At 40.1% G+C, this 13,399-nt stretch overlaps 1 protein-coding gene across 4 annotated transcripts in view; it reads right to left on the bottom strand.

Annotated features, from left to right (window-relative positions):
- Positions 1–13,164, bottom strand: part of LOC139562767 (cadherin-8-like) — a 101,603-nt gene extending 88,439 nt beyond the window's left edge. Inside the window, exons 1-2 of one of the 4 annotated variants that reach the window (XM_071380770.1) lie at positions 12,742–13,164; positions 9,995–10,453 (exon numbers count right to left, since the gene is read on the bottom strand). In XM_071380770.1, coding sequence (XP_071236871.1) covers positions 9,995–10,249 — 255 coding nt within the window. In that variant the 5' untranslated portion in view covers positions 10,250–10,453; positions 12,742–13,164. The other 3 variants (XM_071380767.1, XM_071380769.1, XM_071380768.1) reach the window with 3 other exon arrangements.
- Between the last annotated feature and the right edge of the window lie 235 nt (positions 13,165–13,399).

The raw sequence follows: 13,399 nt of genomic DNA, 5'->3' as shown, positions 1-13,399 counted from the left end.
AACAGCAAAATAACATGGTCCTTGTCACCATATGACAACCAGGGCAGGATGGCAGAACAAAATGTCATAAAAATTACCCCAGGGCCTTATGACCCCAGGGCCCACAAGACATGCAGTTGCCCATGCCCAGGACATCGCCTCAACATTCTACATGTTCATCACACCAGCCATAGAAAAAGATCATCCTGGGTTTCCGTAAATATGGAGATGGATGAGATTGACCTGCGTGCCTACATAGGGCTGCTAATCTTAGCGGGTGTGTATAGGTCCCGAGGCGAGGCTAAATGTAGTCTCTGGGATGCAGAGAGTGGAAGGGCGATTTTCCGTGCCATGATGCCACTGAAAGTCTTTCACACTTTCTCAAGAATGCTACGATTTGAGTCACAGTGAGTCAAGACCTGCAAGACGTGTGAGAGACAAACTGGCGGCCATAAGAGAGGTCTGGGAAAAGTGGGTGGAGCATCTGCCATACCTCTACAACCCTGGGCCTGAAGTATCAGTGGATGAGCAACTGGTTCCATTCAGAGGTACATTTTTATGTTCATATCTGTAATGTAAGTGCTTTTCACTGTTCATTTTATTATGTATTGCTGTAATATCATTGATTTATGTGATTGTTTTCTGTGACACTGATACTAATTACTGATAGTAATCTCTTTTGTCAAAAGGTCGCTGTCCTTTCTGGCAGGATATGCCCAGCAAGCCAGAAAAGTATGGCATCAAGATATGGGTGGCCTGTGATGCATAATCCAGCTACGCTTGGAAGATGCAAGTCTACACATGGAAGCCAACCAGTGGAGGACCAGAGAAGAACCAGGGGATGCGGGTTGTGCTTGATGTGACAGATGGACTGAGGGGGCACACTGTCCCATGTGACAATTTCTTCACCTTTTATGAACTCAGCCAGCAGCTCCTGAAGAGGAAGATCAACATGGTTGGCACAGTTAGAAAGAACAAGCCTGAGCTCCCCCCTGCACTCCTCGCAACAAGGGGGAGAGAAGCCTTCTCATTAAAGTTTGCCTTCACCCCCACCACCACTCTAGTTTCTTACCTCCCAAAGAAAAACAAGAATGTGGTCCTCCTGAGCACACTGCACAAAACGTCTGAGATCAGTGATCGTGAGGACAGGAAGCCAGCCATCATCTTGGACTACAACCACAACTACAAAGGAGGCGCTGACAAGCTGGACAAGGTGATTGGAATTTAAAGCTGCTGGAGGATGACTGCTCACTGGCCCATGATAATCTTCCATAACAACATTGCTGTATCCTCATACAATGCCTTCGTGATATGGAACAAGAGGAGGGTGTTCCTGGAGCAGCTGGGAAAGGCACTTGTAATTCCGAAACATTCAAAGAAGGGAGCGCCTCCTCCGCACAGCAGCCTCTGCAGCGCTTGTGAAAGCTGTTCCGGGGGCTGAATCTTGTCCTGATCCACCTGAGGCTGCAGCTGGGGCAGGCAAGAGGAGGAGATGCCAATTCTGCCCCCCAAAGAAGGACTGTAAAACAAATACTATGTACTGCACATGTGAGAAATACATCTGCAAAGTCCATGCACACACACTTGCATCCTACATGTGCTAGAGTTGATTGATTTATGTTCTTTACTTTTTAATTTTGTATCTATTATCTTATCTTATTTTATTCTTATTTATTGTTGTTGTTTATAGACGTTGTGGGTGGGGGCAATGGTTTAAAAAAATGGGAGAAGACTAGTATTTTGTAGTTGAATTCCTCATTGTACAGTATATAAGAATATATCACTATGTTGCCAAAAAAGTTTAAGACTGTTATTGTTTCCCTTCAAAAAGATTCTTAGGCTTTACAAGTGCTATGTCTTGCAAAATTATATTTACACCTATGCAGTACCTTTAGCAATAATAATAATAATGAAAATAAAAAATCTCATAGATTTCTTGCAAAATTATATTTACACCTATGCAGTACCTTTAGCAATAATAATAATAATGAAAATAAAAAATCTCATAGATTTTTTTTTTTTTCTTTCGATTTTTATCAAGACCAGTCCCCATGCTTGTCTCAGCGCAATGTGAAACGATGCTGAAATAGCTATTGCTTCAAATTCTATTGCTTCTAACTTCAATATACTTTTTAAATAAATAAGACCTACATTACTTTTAACAGCACATTACGCAACACTAGTGAGACTCATTTCGCCTACAGTAGGCCTACAGTATATCGATAAATATTTATTTCAATGACGAGATTCTCCGCCAAATGTTACTTTTAGAGGATTGGAGGATTCTACATGAATATCTACGGGGAGTTTTTCGGTAGGGCAAATCTGGCCTGTGAGAATATCTAAGATATTTATATAATTCTAAATTCATTAATAATAATAATAATCACTTTGTTTAAAAATGTACAATATTTTGGAGATTATCTCATTTTCATTTAACCTAGAGTGAGCGAGAAAAAGGCCATTCTTGAACAGGGGGGAAGAACCAGCATCTGTAGCAACGCAGTTTGCACAGCGATGCAGAGTCTTACACCGCTGCACCACACGGGGGGCCCCATTCACAAAGTTTTTAATGCAGATCAATTGTCTTGCACAAAGTATCAAAATACAGAGAGGTGTTGGAAAAGGTATATTGTCCTTCTAATAGCCCATAATGGGCTATTATAATACTATAGATGGTGTCCAGGTCAGGATAACCAAAACATTTCTTTATTAAAGACTATCAGAAAGAATGCTAGTATTTATTTATTTTGATCCAAAGCCATGAATGAGTGAGTCACTCAGCTTTATGTAGGTGCTGGGCTATATGACTGTGCCATCAACTTGATTATATATATAATGATATTTATATAACGAGATTATTTCGTCTTCAAAAAAATGAAAGTGAGCGATTGTAATCTGAATAAAGGCCTAAATAATATTTGTAAAGGCCAAAACATTTGTTTCTGTTTTTAGAGGGAGAGAAATACTGGGGCAATTGTGCACTGCCCTAAGGGACTCCCAATCACGGTTGGATGTGATACATAATAATAAAAAATGATAATTTTTTTTTATCAATTAGGATATTTGAGTTTAACCACAATGTTTGTTGTATTATTTGTTCTGTCTTTTCTGGTGGATTAAACTGAAAATGCAACCAATCACGGTTGGTTGTGATACAGCCAACCTAACTAAGAAATACATTTGAAGAATTCTCCCCCTACCCTCCTTCTAGGCAAGTTGATTGTCCTGTTAATAGCCATAATGGCACTGTGCAACGTGACCGTGTGTGCTGGAAATAGCATTTTCCAGTAAGCAACCATTTGTTTACCTTCATTAGCCTACTATGTTCCAATATTTCTGTCATTCAGTGATATTTATTCTCATAGTAATTCCAAAGTTTATCCAACATTTTGAAGTTTCAAGAGCTTGCCCACACGCACTTTAAACATTTAGATAATAAAGCATTTTGAAGATAGAAACAGCCTGCATTTGTTTATTAGGTTCAGTCTGACAAGTAAACATAGCCTACAGTACATACTGTAGTAAACATGGTAAAGTGTCTAATTCCTTACATAAGGGAGAGCAGGCCATGTCCAGACTTTCTCGTGACCTCAAGTACTCATTAACTCTGTCTTTAATGCTTTATCGGGTTGCATCAGTTATGGACAGAGACACAGTATTAATGAAGAACACCCGGAGGTTCACTGGTAAGCCATATCTGCCTCGGGATCCATCCCAGTTGGTATTCTGTGTCCACTAGCGGTATCTCTTCAGTTACACATCCTTGGAATAGCAGAACAGCATAACGGTCCGAATGGCCCTTGCTGTGCCTGGTGAGCAGTTGGTCAAGTTCTGTGTCAGAAGAGGAATGGAAATGTCAGGGTGAACCAATGACCTGACGAACCCGCCAGGTATGTTGACTCTGCCTGTCGGAGGTAGAGTTCCAGAGCTCACAGGTGTACCTCGCATGGATTGTGACTCCATCTCGTTCCTCGCCCTCTTCAACGCGTCATTCTCCGCCTGACTCTCCGCCAATGACGAGTGACTCTCTGCCAATGCCGCCTGGCTCTGGACCAATGCATCAGCTGTCGCCCGTATCTCTGCCCTCAGATAATGTTTCTCTTTCTGCTGGTCTGCCTTCAATGACTCGATCTCGGTCTTCAAAGTTTGAATCTGATCCATGTGCAACTTCATCAGATGAGCAGAACGGTACCGCCCTGAGCCCCCATCGATTACAATGGCCTATGATAGAAACGGTAGATCAATTAAGAATTAAAAGTGACTCCAACACACAAATTGTGCATACACATTTTAAGAATCTAGCAAAACTAACCGCTTTCTTGGCAACCATGCATTTTTTCGGTGTGGCCCTTTGTCCTGGTCCACTGATATCCACGGATTGTTGTCGGCATGGCTGTACGCTCTGCAAAAACACATTCAAGTTTTTACAACACAATATTTTTGTAAAAAATGTTTTTATTTAACCCTTATTTAATTAGCGATTATATTACACAGTATGCCTACACAATGATAGGCTATATATATTTTTTTTTAAAGAAAAGGCACCTAAACCAAAATACCTTGTTATGGTGATCCCCTCATTCCGGCTAATTTCCAAGTCCTCTGGTGGTTATTGTCCGAACCCTGGAATGGGTAGCACCATAGAAAGAAGCTGGCTTACTGAAAACTATGTCCATTTCGTCAGTTCTCTTTGGTCGAACAACAGCAAAGGACCTTGTGAAGATGCTGGAGGAAACAGGTACAAAAGTATCTATATCCATAGTAAAACAAGTCCTATATCGACATAACCTGAAAGGCCGATCAGTAAGGAAGAAGCCACTGCTCCAAAACCGCCAAAAAAAAGCCAGACTACGGTTTGCAACTGCACATGGGGACAAAGATCGTACTTTTTGGAGAAATGTCCTCTGGTCTGATGAAACAAAAATATGACTTTTTGGCCATAATGACCATCGTTATGTTTGGAGGAAAAAGGGGGAGGATTGCAAGCTGAAGAACACCATCCCAACCGTGAAGCACGGTGGTGGCAGCACAATGTTGTGGGGGTGCTTTGCTGCAGGAGGAACTGGTGCACTTCACAAAATAGATGGCATCATGAGGTTGGAAAATTATGTGGATATATTGACGCAACGTCTCAAGACATCAGTCAGGAAGTTAAAGCTTGGTCTCAAATGGGTCTTCCAAATGGACAATGACCCCAAGCATACTTCCACAGCTGTGGCAAAATGGCTTAAGGACAACAAAGTCAAGGTATTGGAGGGGCCATCACAAATTCTACAGAAAATTTGTGGGCAGAACTGAAAAAGCGTGTGCGGGCAAGGAGGCCTACAAACCTGACTCAGTTACACCAGCTCTGTCAGGAGGAATGGGCCAAAATTCACCCAACTTATTGTGGGAAGCTTGTGGAAGGCTACCTGAAATGTTTGACCCAAGTTAAACAATTTAAAGGCAATGCTACTAAATACTAATTGAGTGTATGTAAACTTCTGACCCACTGGGAATGTGATGAAAGAAATAAAAGCTGAAATAAATAATTCTCTCTAATATTATTCTATACATTTCACAATCTTAAAATAAACTGGTGATCCTAACTGACCTAAAACAGGGAATTGTTTGTAGGATTAAATATGAGTTTAAATGTATTTGGCTAAGGTGTATGTAACTTCCAACTTCAACTGTATATTGTCCTGCTAGAAACGCTGTTTGCAGAATTCACAGCCTGCTATTCTTGTGAAAAACAGTGTTAAATAATATATCTGTGAGAATATCCAAGGGGTTTTATATCATTCTAAATGAATTAATAATAATAATAATTATAGCTTTGTTTTCGAAATAACGATATTTTGGAGAATTTTTCGATTTCAAATAACGTAAAGTGAGTGAAAAACGGGACATTCTTGAACATGGGGTGAGACATTGATACTAATTTGTAAATAAAGGCAATTTGTTATTTAGAATTATTTATTTCTGTTTTTTGAAGGAGAGAAATCAAAAGCCCGGTCACGGCCGATACAGGTATTGAACCAGCATCTGTTGCAGCGCAGTTTGCAATGTGATGTGTGAGACTGCTGCGCCACTCAGGCGCAGCACAACGCAACCAGTCAGGAGTAGGCTACAGTACTACAGTAAGAGAAAAATGATCCTAACATTTCCACAACATAATTGTAGCCTAAGTTTCTCTTAGAATAAAAACCATAGTGTAACAACAGTTTTAGTAAGTAATACTGACGAGTATTAACAAAAAAACAAGTGTATTTTCCCTGGTGTGCGCTGTAGGACAGAGGAAAAGCAATTCGTACTCTATTGTTCGTGCACAATTATCAGTTTCCATGTGGTTTATGTCGCCCATTCATTGTCAGTTAGAGACACAGTAGGACCCAAAAGCATAATCAGTGCTCTAACTCCCCCTTGCGCTGGTCTGGAGCAATGAAACAGTGACGCAAGGTACTGTACTAAACCACAAATTACCTCTAAATCCCACAGCATAATCGCAAAACATTTAGTGGAGCAACCACTGTATATGGGTGATATTAATCAAATCAGTTGCTATTGTATTGTTTATTGGTGATAAAGATCCATCTCCATCTAACCAAAGAAAAGGTAGCAGGGATGTGAGAGGTACGGGATTTATATCCAAGCCCACACTATTGCAGGCCTTGCACGCTATCCATCTTATGGTGTCAGATATCTTGTTTCGAACAGCAAACGGAAACGTTTTCCGCCACCAGAAATATATGAAATGTTTTTTTTTCTGCATTAATAATCAAAGCCAATTACTCTCTTTATTACTCGCAGTCCTCGCAATCTTGTAGTATGAACTGTTGAATATGAATGGCTTATTATCAATTCTCTTTGTGCAAAACACACAACTGTATCAGAGATAAAAGCAGCGGACAATAAGAAACAGGATCAGTCAGGAGCTGTTTCATTTGGATACATCTGCACCTCAATGGGAAGAATGGAGTCCATTCTTAAAAGCATTATAATACATGAGATCAAAAGAAAAGGAAAAAAATAGTTGCTTCAGTGTTATGTGAGATACAACACACTGTGACACAGACTATAATCAATTTGACACTTTACAAACAGAATCTAATTTTGCTTAGGTTGGGAAAAATGTTGATTTGTTGAATATGTATCTCTCCTTTTAGTGTAATGTTTTGTTTTGTTTTGTGGATGAAAATGAGTGTACACTTTGTAACATTAAATTATTAAACTCACAGAGAGTTAAAACTAAGGATGAAAAGTAGAAAAATGTATCATGGAAACGTACTATCCTGGCTTAGACTAGGATTTGTTATAAATTCAGACAGCAGTCTGAAGAAGATTTAGGAGAATAACAACAACAAAAAATAACGTCATGCCAGAATATACACTTTATGGCGTTAATATGACATTCTAGAATTCTAAATCTAATCTCACACCTGCACTCACATTGCTCTTAATGAGTCGTTATTTTTGGAGACATTACTCAGTCACGGTTAATCTTAAAATCCCCCGCACACCACTTCTACATTGGAGCAACAAGCTTTCACAGCTGTCTCGTCAGCTTCAGTTTTACAGGTACTGCATTTCCTTCAAATGGGAGTGACACAGGGTGACGCAGATCCAGCTCAGTGAATCACAATGTCAGAATGGCGGTGCTGTAAAGAACAGCAAGGATGACGCCGTCACGCATTGTGACCATCTCACACTCCCACACCGCCATGCTCACTCTTACATTTATGCTAATAGTCTCCTTCCAATGCCAGCAGGAACTCAAGAGGAGCTCGGTCGCTGACAAGACAGGAGATCTATGTATAATTAAACATCAGAGTGCCGCACAATGAAATGTAAAGGATGGAATGAGTCTAATCTTGGCCTGGGGTTCCCTGATAATCAACCCACAACCACAGGCTGCACTGACAAACTGAGATCTGTGTGACCCATTTGAATCACACCTCCCACTTCCATTAGATTTTTTTTTTTAATTAAGCGTGAGAAAGCGAGAGACCGAGTGAGAGAGAGAGAGAGAGAGAGAGAGAGACATCACACATGTGTCGGATCTTAATTTGACCAGTTTCTCACAACAGGAAAATAATCCTGCAGCAACAGGCTCTAATGTGGATTATTGTGTGGATTAAAATGAATGGACATTTTTGTGGAGGTTGATACATTTTTCGTTAGGAAATTAAAACATGTAAGAAGCCTTTTTAAACCTTGAACACACTACAAGTTAGCATTTCCTGCCATGCAGGACATTTCTTGCAACAACAGGGTGATCAAATTAAGTTCCTACACCTGTATCTTACTGCAACATCGAACTTATCTTTGCTCTGCCAGCCATGCTCATGAGTACTTAACCTTATGAATAATAATGCAACTCATCAACACTGTCTTTCAAATGCGAGACAAATCCATCCTCAACCAAACTAACTCCTACAATCCTTGCAATGTCCTTCAACCTACACATGCTAATTATTTTGAGTGACAACGGCTAAACATTCTTAAAACAATCCCCGACCAAGAACAGAGGCTTCATGCACACCTCGAACCAATCAGATTTGAGTGCTATCCTTATTTTCCATGAACCCTCCTGACATTTTCTCTCCAGCACTGAGACCAACTCTATATGCATGCCAAAAGCAACATCAGTCTATCTCAAAGATACACCTAGGAGATCATTCCAGCGAAACAGTGTGTTTGTTTATTTCGGCTCGCTGACGAAGAGCCATTGGAGGATCCGACAGAGGCCGTTTAATTGAGACTCGTGAAATATGAATGCTGCATTTAACGACATTTGTGTGTCCGTATGGTATTTGGAAAACACAGGTGTAAACACTGCATGAGAGCATGTGATTTATTGATATAACCTACGTGACAATAATCCCCCAAAGAAATCACGTTAGAGTGCTAAGTTATGTGACATTCTGACAAACTTTGGGCATTCAGACAGTACGGTAGGGCTCCATTTTCCACCTCATGAATATTTAGAGACTTCTACCTATCCATGCTTTATAGTACCATGGCGCCATAAATTACGATCAGCATGAATTCCTTCTTTATCACTGTTATGTTTGGCAATGATTGGACCGAAAATGATGTGTTTTACATACTGCAATGGTGGGATAGGGATCGAGATATAGGTGCAGCAATCATTCAAATGATATAATAGCTGCCTTGTCATTTCAGCTTGCCTCCAACTACTAGTAGTAAATACCATGACAGCATTAAGCTACAAAATATACAGCAAGAAATAACCTCATCAATAAATAGATAACTGCTGTACGGTATGTGTAAATCATGCTAGTGTGAAGTCAAATTTTATCCTTGATGGCATATTCTGGTGCATGTGCCAGAGTGGTTGGGTAATGGTCAGAGGTAGTAGCTGCCAGGTTGAGACTCCCCAGGTGCGTTCTTGCAATGAGCTGTGAACAAGCTGCTTTGGCCTGCCTTATCAACAACCCTCACTGGGCCCTGGGCCCTGGGCCTTGGCCCTGCCACGTCTACACAGGCCAGGTACCAGGTGTCCCTTGTCCTTTGGATTATAGGGCTCTATCAAATTCTCAACAATGAAACGTAGCCAAAAATACCCCTTTTTTATCCTTGTGTTCCTATGACAAATACTTCAAAGGAAAACCACACCCAATACCCTGGTCAACAAACGAAAGAAAACACAAAATAGAAAAGAAAGGATAGAATAAAACAATGCGTAGATATATCTACTGTATATATGGTTGTACTGTAGGTCATTCCACTGCAATGTAACACATCATTAGTTATTCATTTTCACTCTGTTATTCCATATTTCAGGGACAGGACACAAAACGCCTCAGCGCAGAATTTGGTAGCTGTGGATTTATTTTTTCTCTCCAAAACCCTGCATGAGATCAGGCCAGTGTCTGTCTCTCTCTCCAGCACTAAAACTATCCCACAAAAAAAAAAAAATATTAAATGGTGGAGCATTCAAATGGCTGAATTAATGTTTCCAAACGATAAGCAAGCTTAATATACAGCTGACAATTACAGTACTCACCCTGCCAACTAGAATTGGATCTGGTCCAGAGAACTCCTCCAACACAAACATTTGGTTCCAAACCCATCCTCTCTTGGCTCGGCTAAGTATTCTTTGTCCTTCGACGAGGCCACGTAGGAGCGCAGTGGAACCAGTTTGTAAACTTTTGGACTGGCTGATGATGGGGGTCATGGATGTATAAGGGACACACGTAATCCACACAAGCAACAAGGAAGTCCACACGTCTGTCAGCATCTCCTCGGACCGTTTGGGCATTGTTATGACACTTATTTTCCCCAAGATCAACAGCTCTCCCTTAGATTATAAACAGAGGTTACTTCTTACTTCTTTGAACGTCAATGCTTGCATTCATTGTGCGATAAAAGTCACTCACATTGCTTCATTTGCCTCCATTGCAGATGGTGAGGGGATGTAGTATGCAATACACCATCCATTTGGTGTTCCAGCAGTGTGAACAATCTAAAAGGGGGCAAACAGAGGTGATCAGTATTAATCGTATAAATTACAAGCCAAGTGCAGAATTCAAAGGAAGGAACCTGAGAGAGCAAATCAAGGTCCTCACTTTAGATCAGTGGTACCAGACTTTTAAAGCAACATTTAATATTTAACTCATACAAATAATCACTAGAGTTAGTTGATGATAATCAATGGACGACAACGATGATATCAACCGTTTATCGACCAAAGAAATACATTGCTGTCTGTCATCTCTGTGTGATTTTGACAGGAGCAGGAAGAGCTTAAGAGTCAGTCCTCTTCATTACAAATGGTATAAAGCAGCAGAAAGCATTACCCTGTGTGATCCTGTGATTCTATTCGACTGCTACAATGTAGGGTAAATGATTGTGTCTCTGGTCTAATACATCTGGTCTAGTCTGATACATGAGATTGCCTATCTTTAATCTGATGTTCTGGAGATTATCCTAGAAAGATTTTGAGCAATTACATGTTGGTTATGATTATTGTTTTCATATTACTTTGGATAAATGTATTTACTAATATGCTTTTCAGCAAATACCCTAGCCATATGAAGCAAATGTCCCACATGTCGCTGTAATTGAGGCTTGGAAAGATCCCACAGACCAGGTATTCTATTTCAGCAATGCTGCAAGTACTTATATCCCTGATGAGATCATGATTGGAGTAATATGATATAATCTTGTTTATCAACTCATCTACAACTTCTATACAACCAGTGATTGAATGAAAAACAACTATTATTCTGACTGTAAGGAGAGAAATCAGTGTTAGCATTGTGGTAGACAAACTGTTTTACAAATATACCCTTCAGAGTAATTACATCTAACATACAAGAAACATCTACAGAACTTGATGTTAATCTTCTAGAAAAAGTAAAAGAGTGGCATGTTGCAATGTGCATACAGATGCCAATTTTAGTCCTGCAATCATAGAATTCATAGGATTTTAAATAGCCTATACAGACCAATGAGGGAATCTTCCACATTATGTCAATTGAAATGAAAGAATATGAAATGGGAAAAGACCAATCATTCTCCTCATTAATACAATAATTGTAAAAATCCCACGGGTAAATGCACAACCTCAAACACGGTCTATCCATTTATGAAAGTTGGTCAAGACAAAAGACAGCAGTGACAGCATTGAAGTTCATACGGATTTCTTGATAAAGGTCTATGTACGACATAGCTATTAGATATTACTCAAATCGACTGTGATAAACAAGTCAGGCATAAAAGCAACGCTGAGTCAAAGAGCGACATTCACAGACAGTAGACAGACATAATCCCTCTATGAACTGGATGGATTTCATATACCTACTGTTAGTGCCAAGCAAAACATCACAACATACCCTGTGCCAAATATTAATTGAAAATAGTCAACCGTGGTTATTGCAGTTGAATATATATATATATATATATATTGCATAAACAAACTTGCCATGTCGTCTACATTGAAACATGCTTATGGCTATGTTAATTATTCACCCGAGAAGCCTAACAATGCATCTCTATGACTGCTGCCTAATAACGTTCACTTGCTGTTATTGGAATAAAGGAATAGAAACATCATAAACATCCAAACATTGAAATGATGCTTAATGATGACTGAAACTGCATTGAATTACATGGAGACCGGCGCCGTATTAGCTCGTGGCTGGTTTCAGCACCACTCGGAGTGGATAGCTCCACATGAGGTAACGTTGGGCTACAACTAGTAGCCTACACGTAGCTTGCATCGTCGAGAAACAGATTAGGCTACAACACGCAGGCAATTAAACAATTCTGCATAAATGTCCAAAGTGACAACATAACGCCTGGTCAACAATGTATGATTTTCTCATTCATTTGAAATGGTTTGCAACCACAAAAAAACGAAGACAAGTTGCTAAATTAAACTACTTACATACTATGGCTTCACTGAAAATGGACAGCATGTCGTCTCAATTGCACTGCCTGGTAGGAAGTTAAGGATTCAACAAATGTAGTTTCCATTTCTATCCATCAAAGCGAGGGAAAAAAACACGGAGCTGAAAATATGCTACGACACTGGAAAGCTGCACTTCCTAAATAGTTTTCACATAACGTTAGATAGTTAGCCGGTCAGTTTGCAACCGTTCTTTCGACTCAGTCCTCATGCACAAGCTAATCTCCGAGTGATTTTGATATGCAGAACGAGATGTAAACATGCAAAAGAAGATCAAACAAAAGCCCCGTTCTCTCCCAAACATGTTCATGCACCTGTTAATACATTTCCGTGTTACTTACTACAGTATCTCGCATCCTTGTGCATGCACCATTTCACCCTTTCAAAAATTGATTAAAAGCATTGCGATTGCTTTTCTCTTTTCATTCGAGGAGAGACGTTTACAAATGAAAAAATAGAGCAAAAAGTGTGAAGACACGGTGGAAATCCTTACAGTTTAGTAACCCCGCAGTGGCACTACTTATTGTAGCTCCGACAGGCTTGCTTGCTGACTGGAAAAGTGAGGAGATGGAGGAGAAATGTTCGGTGTGAAGAGCCTCCCCTTTTACCGCGCTCATTGGACTGATGAAGAGGCAGGTCAAAAGCCTCGGAAATTAATGCACGCGATCAGACACTACACCACTTTAATCGTCGGGCCAGTGGTAGAGTATTGTTTCAAAGCTACACTCCATAACCAAAAGTATGTGGACACCTGGTCGTCGAATATCTCATTCCAAAATCATAGGCGTTAGTATGGAGTTGGTCCCCCTTTGCTGGCATAAAAGCCTCCACTCTTCTGGGAAGGCTTTCCACTAGATGTTGAAACATTGCTGCAGGGATTGCTTCAGGAGCATTAGTAAGGTTGGGCACTGACGTTAGGTGATCAGGCCTGGCTCAATTCCTCATTCCAACTCATTGCCACAAAGTAAGAAGCACATAATCGTCTAGAATGTCATTGTA

The sequence above is a fragment of the Salvelinus alpinus genome, chromosome 33, assembly GCF_045679555.1.
Source record: "Salvelinus alpinus chromosome 33, SLU_Salpinus.1, whole genome shotgun sequence".
Taxonomy (NCBI): Eukaryota; Metazoa; Chordata; class Actinopteri; order Salmoniformes; family Salmonidae; genus Salvelinus; species Salvelinus alpinus.
This window is presented reverse-complemented; position numbering and strand designations above follow the sequence as displayed.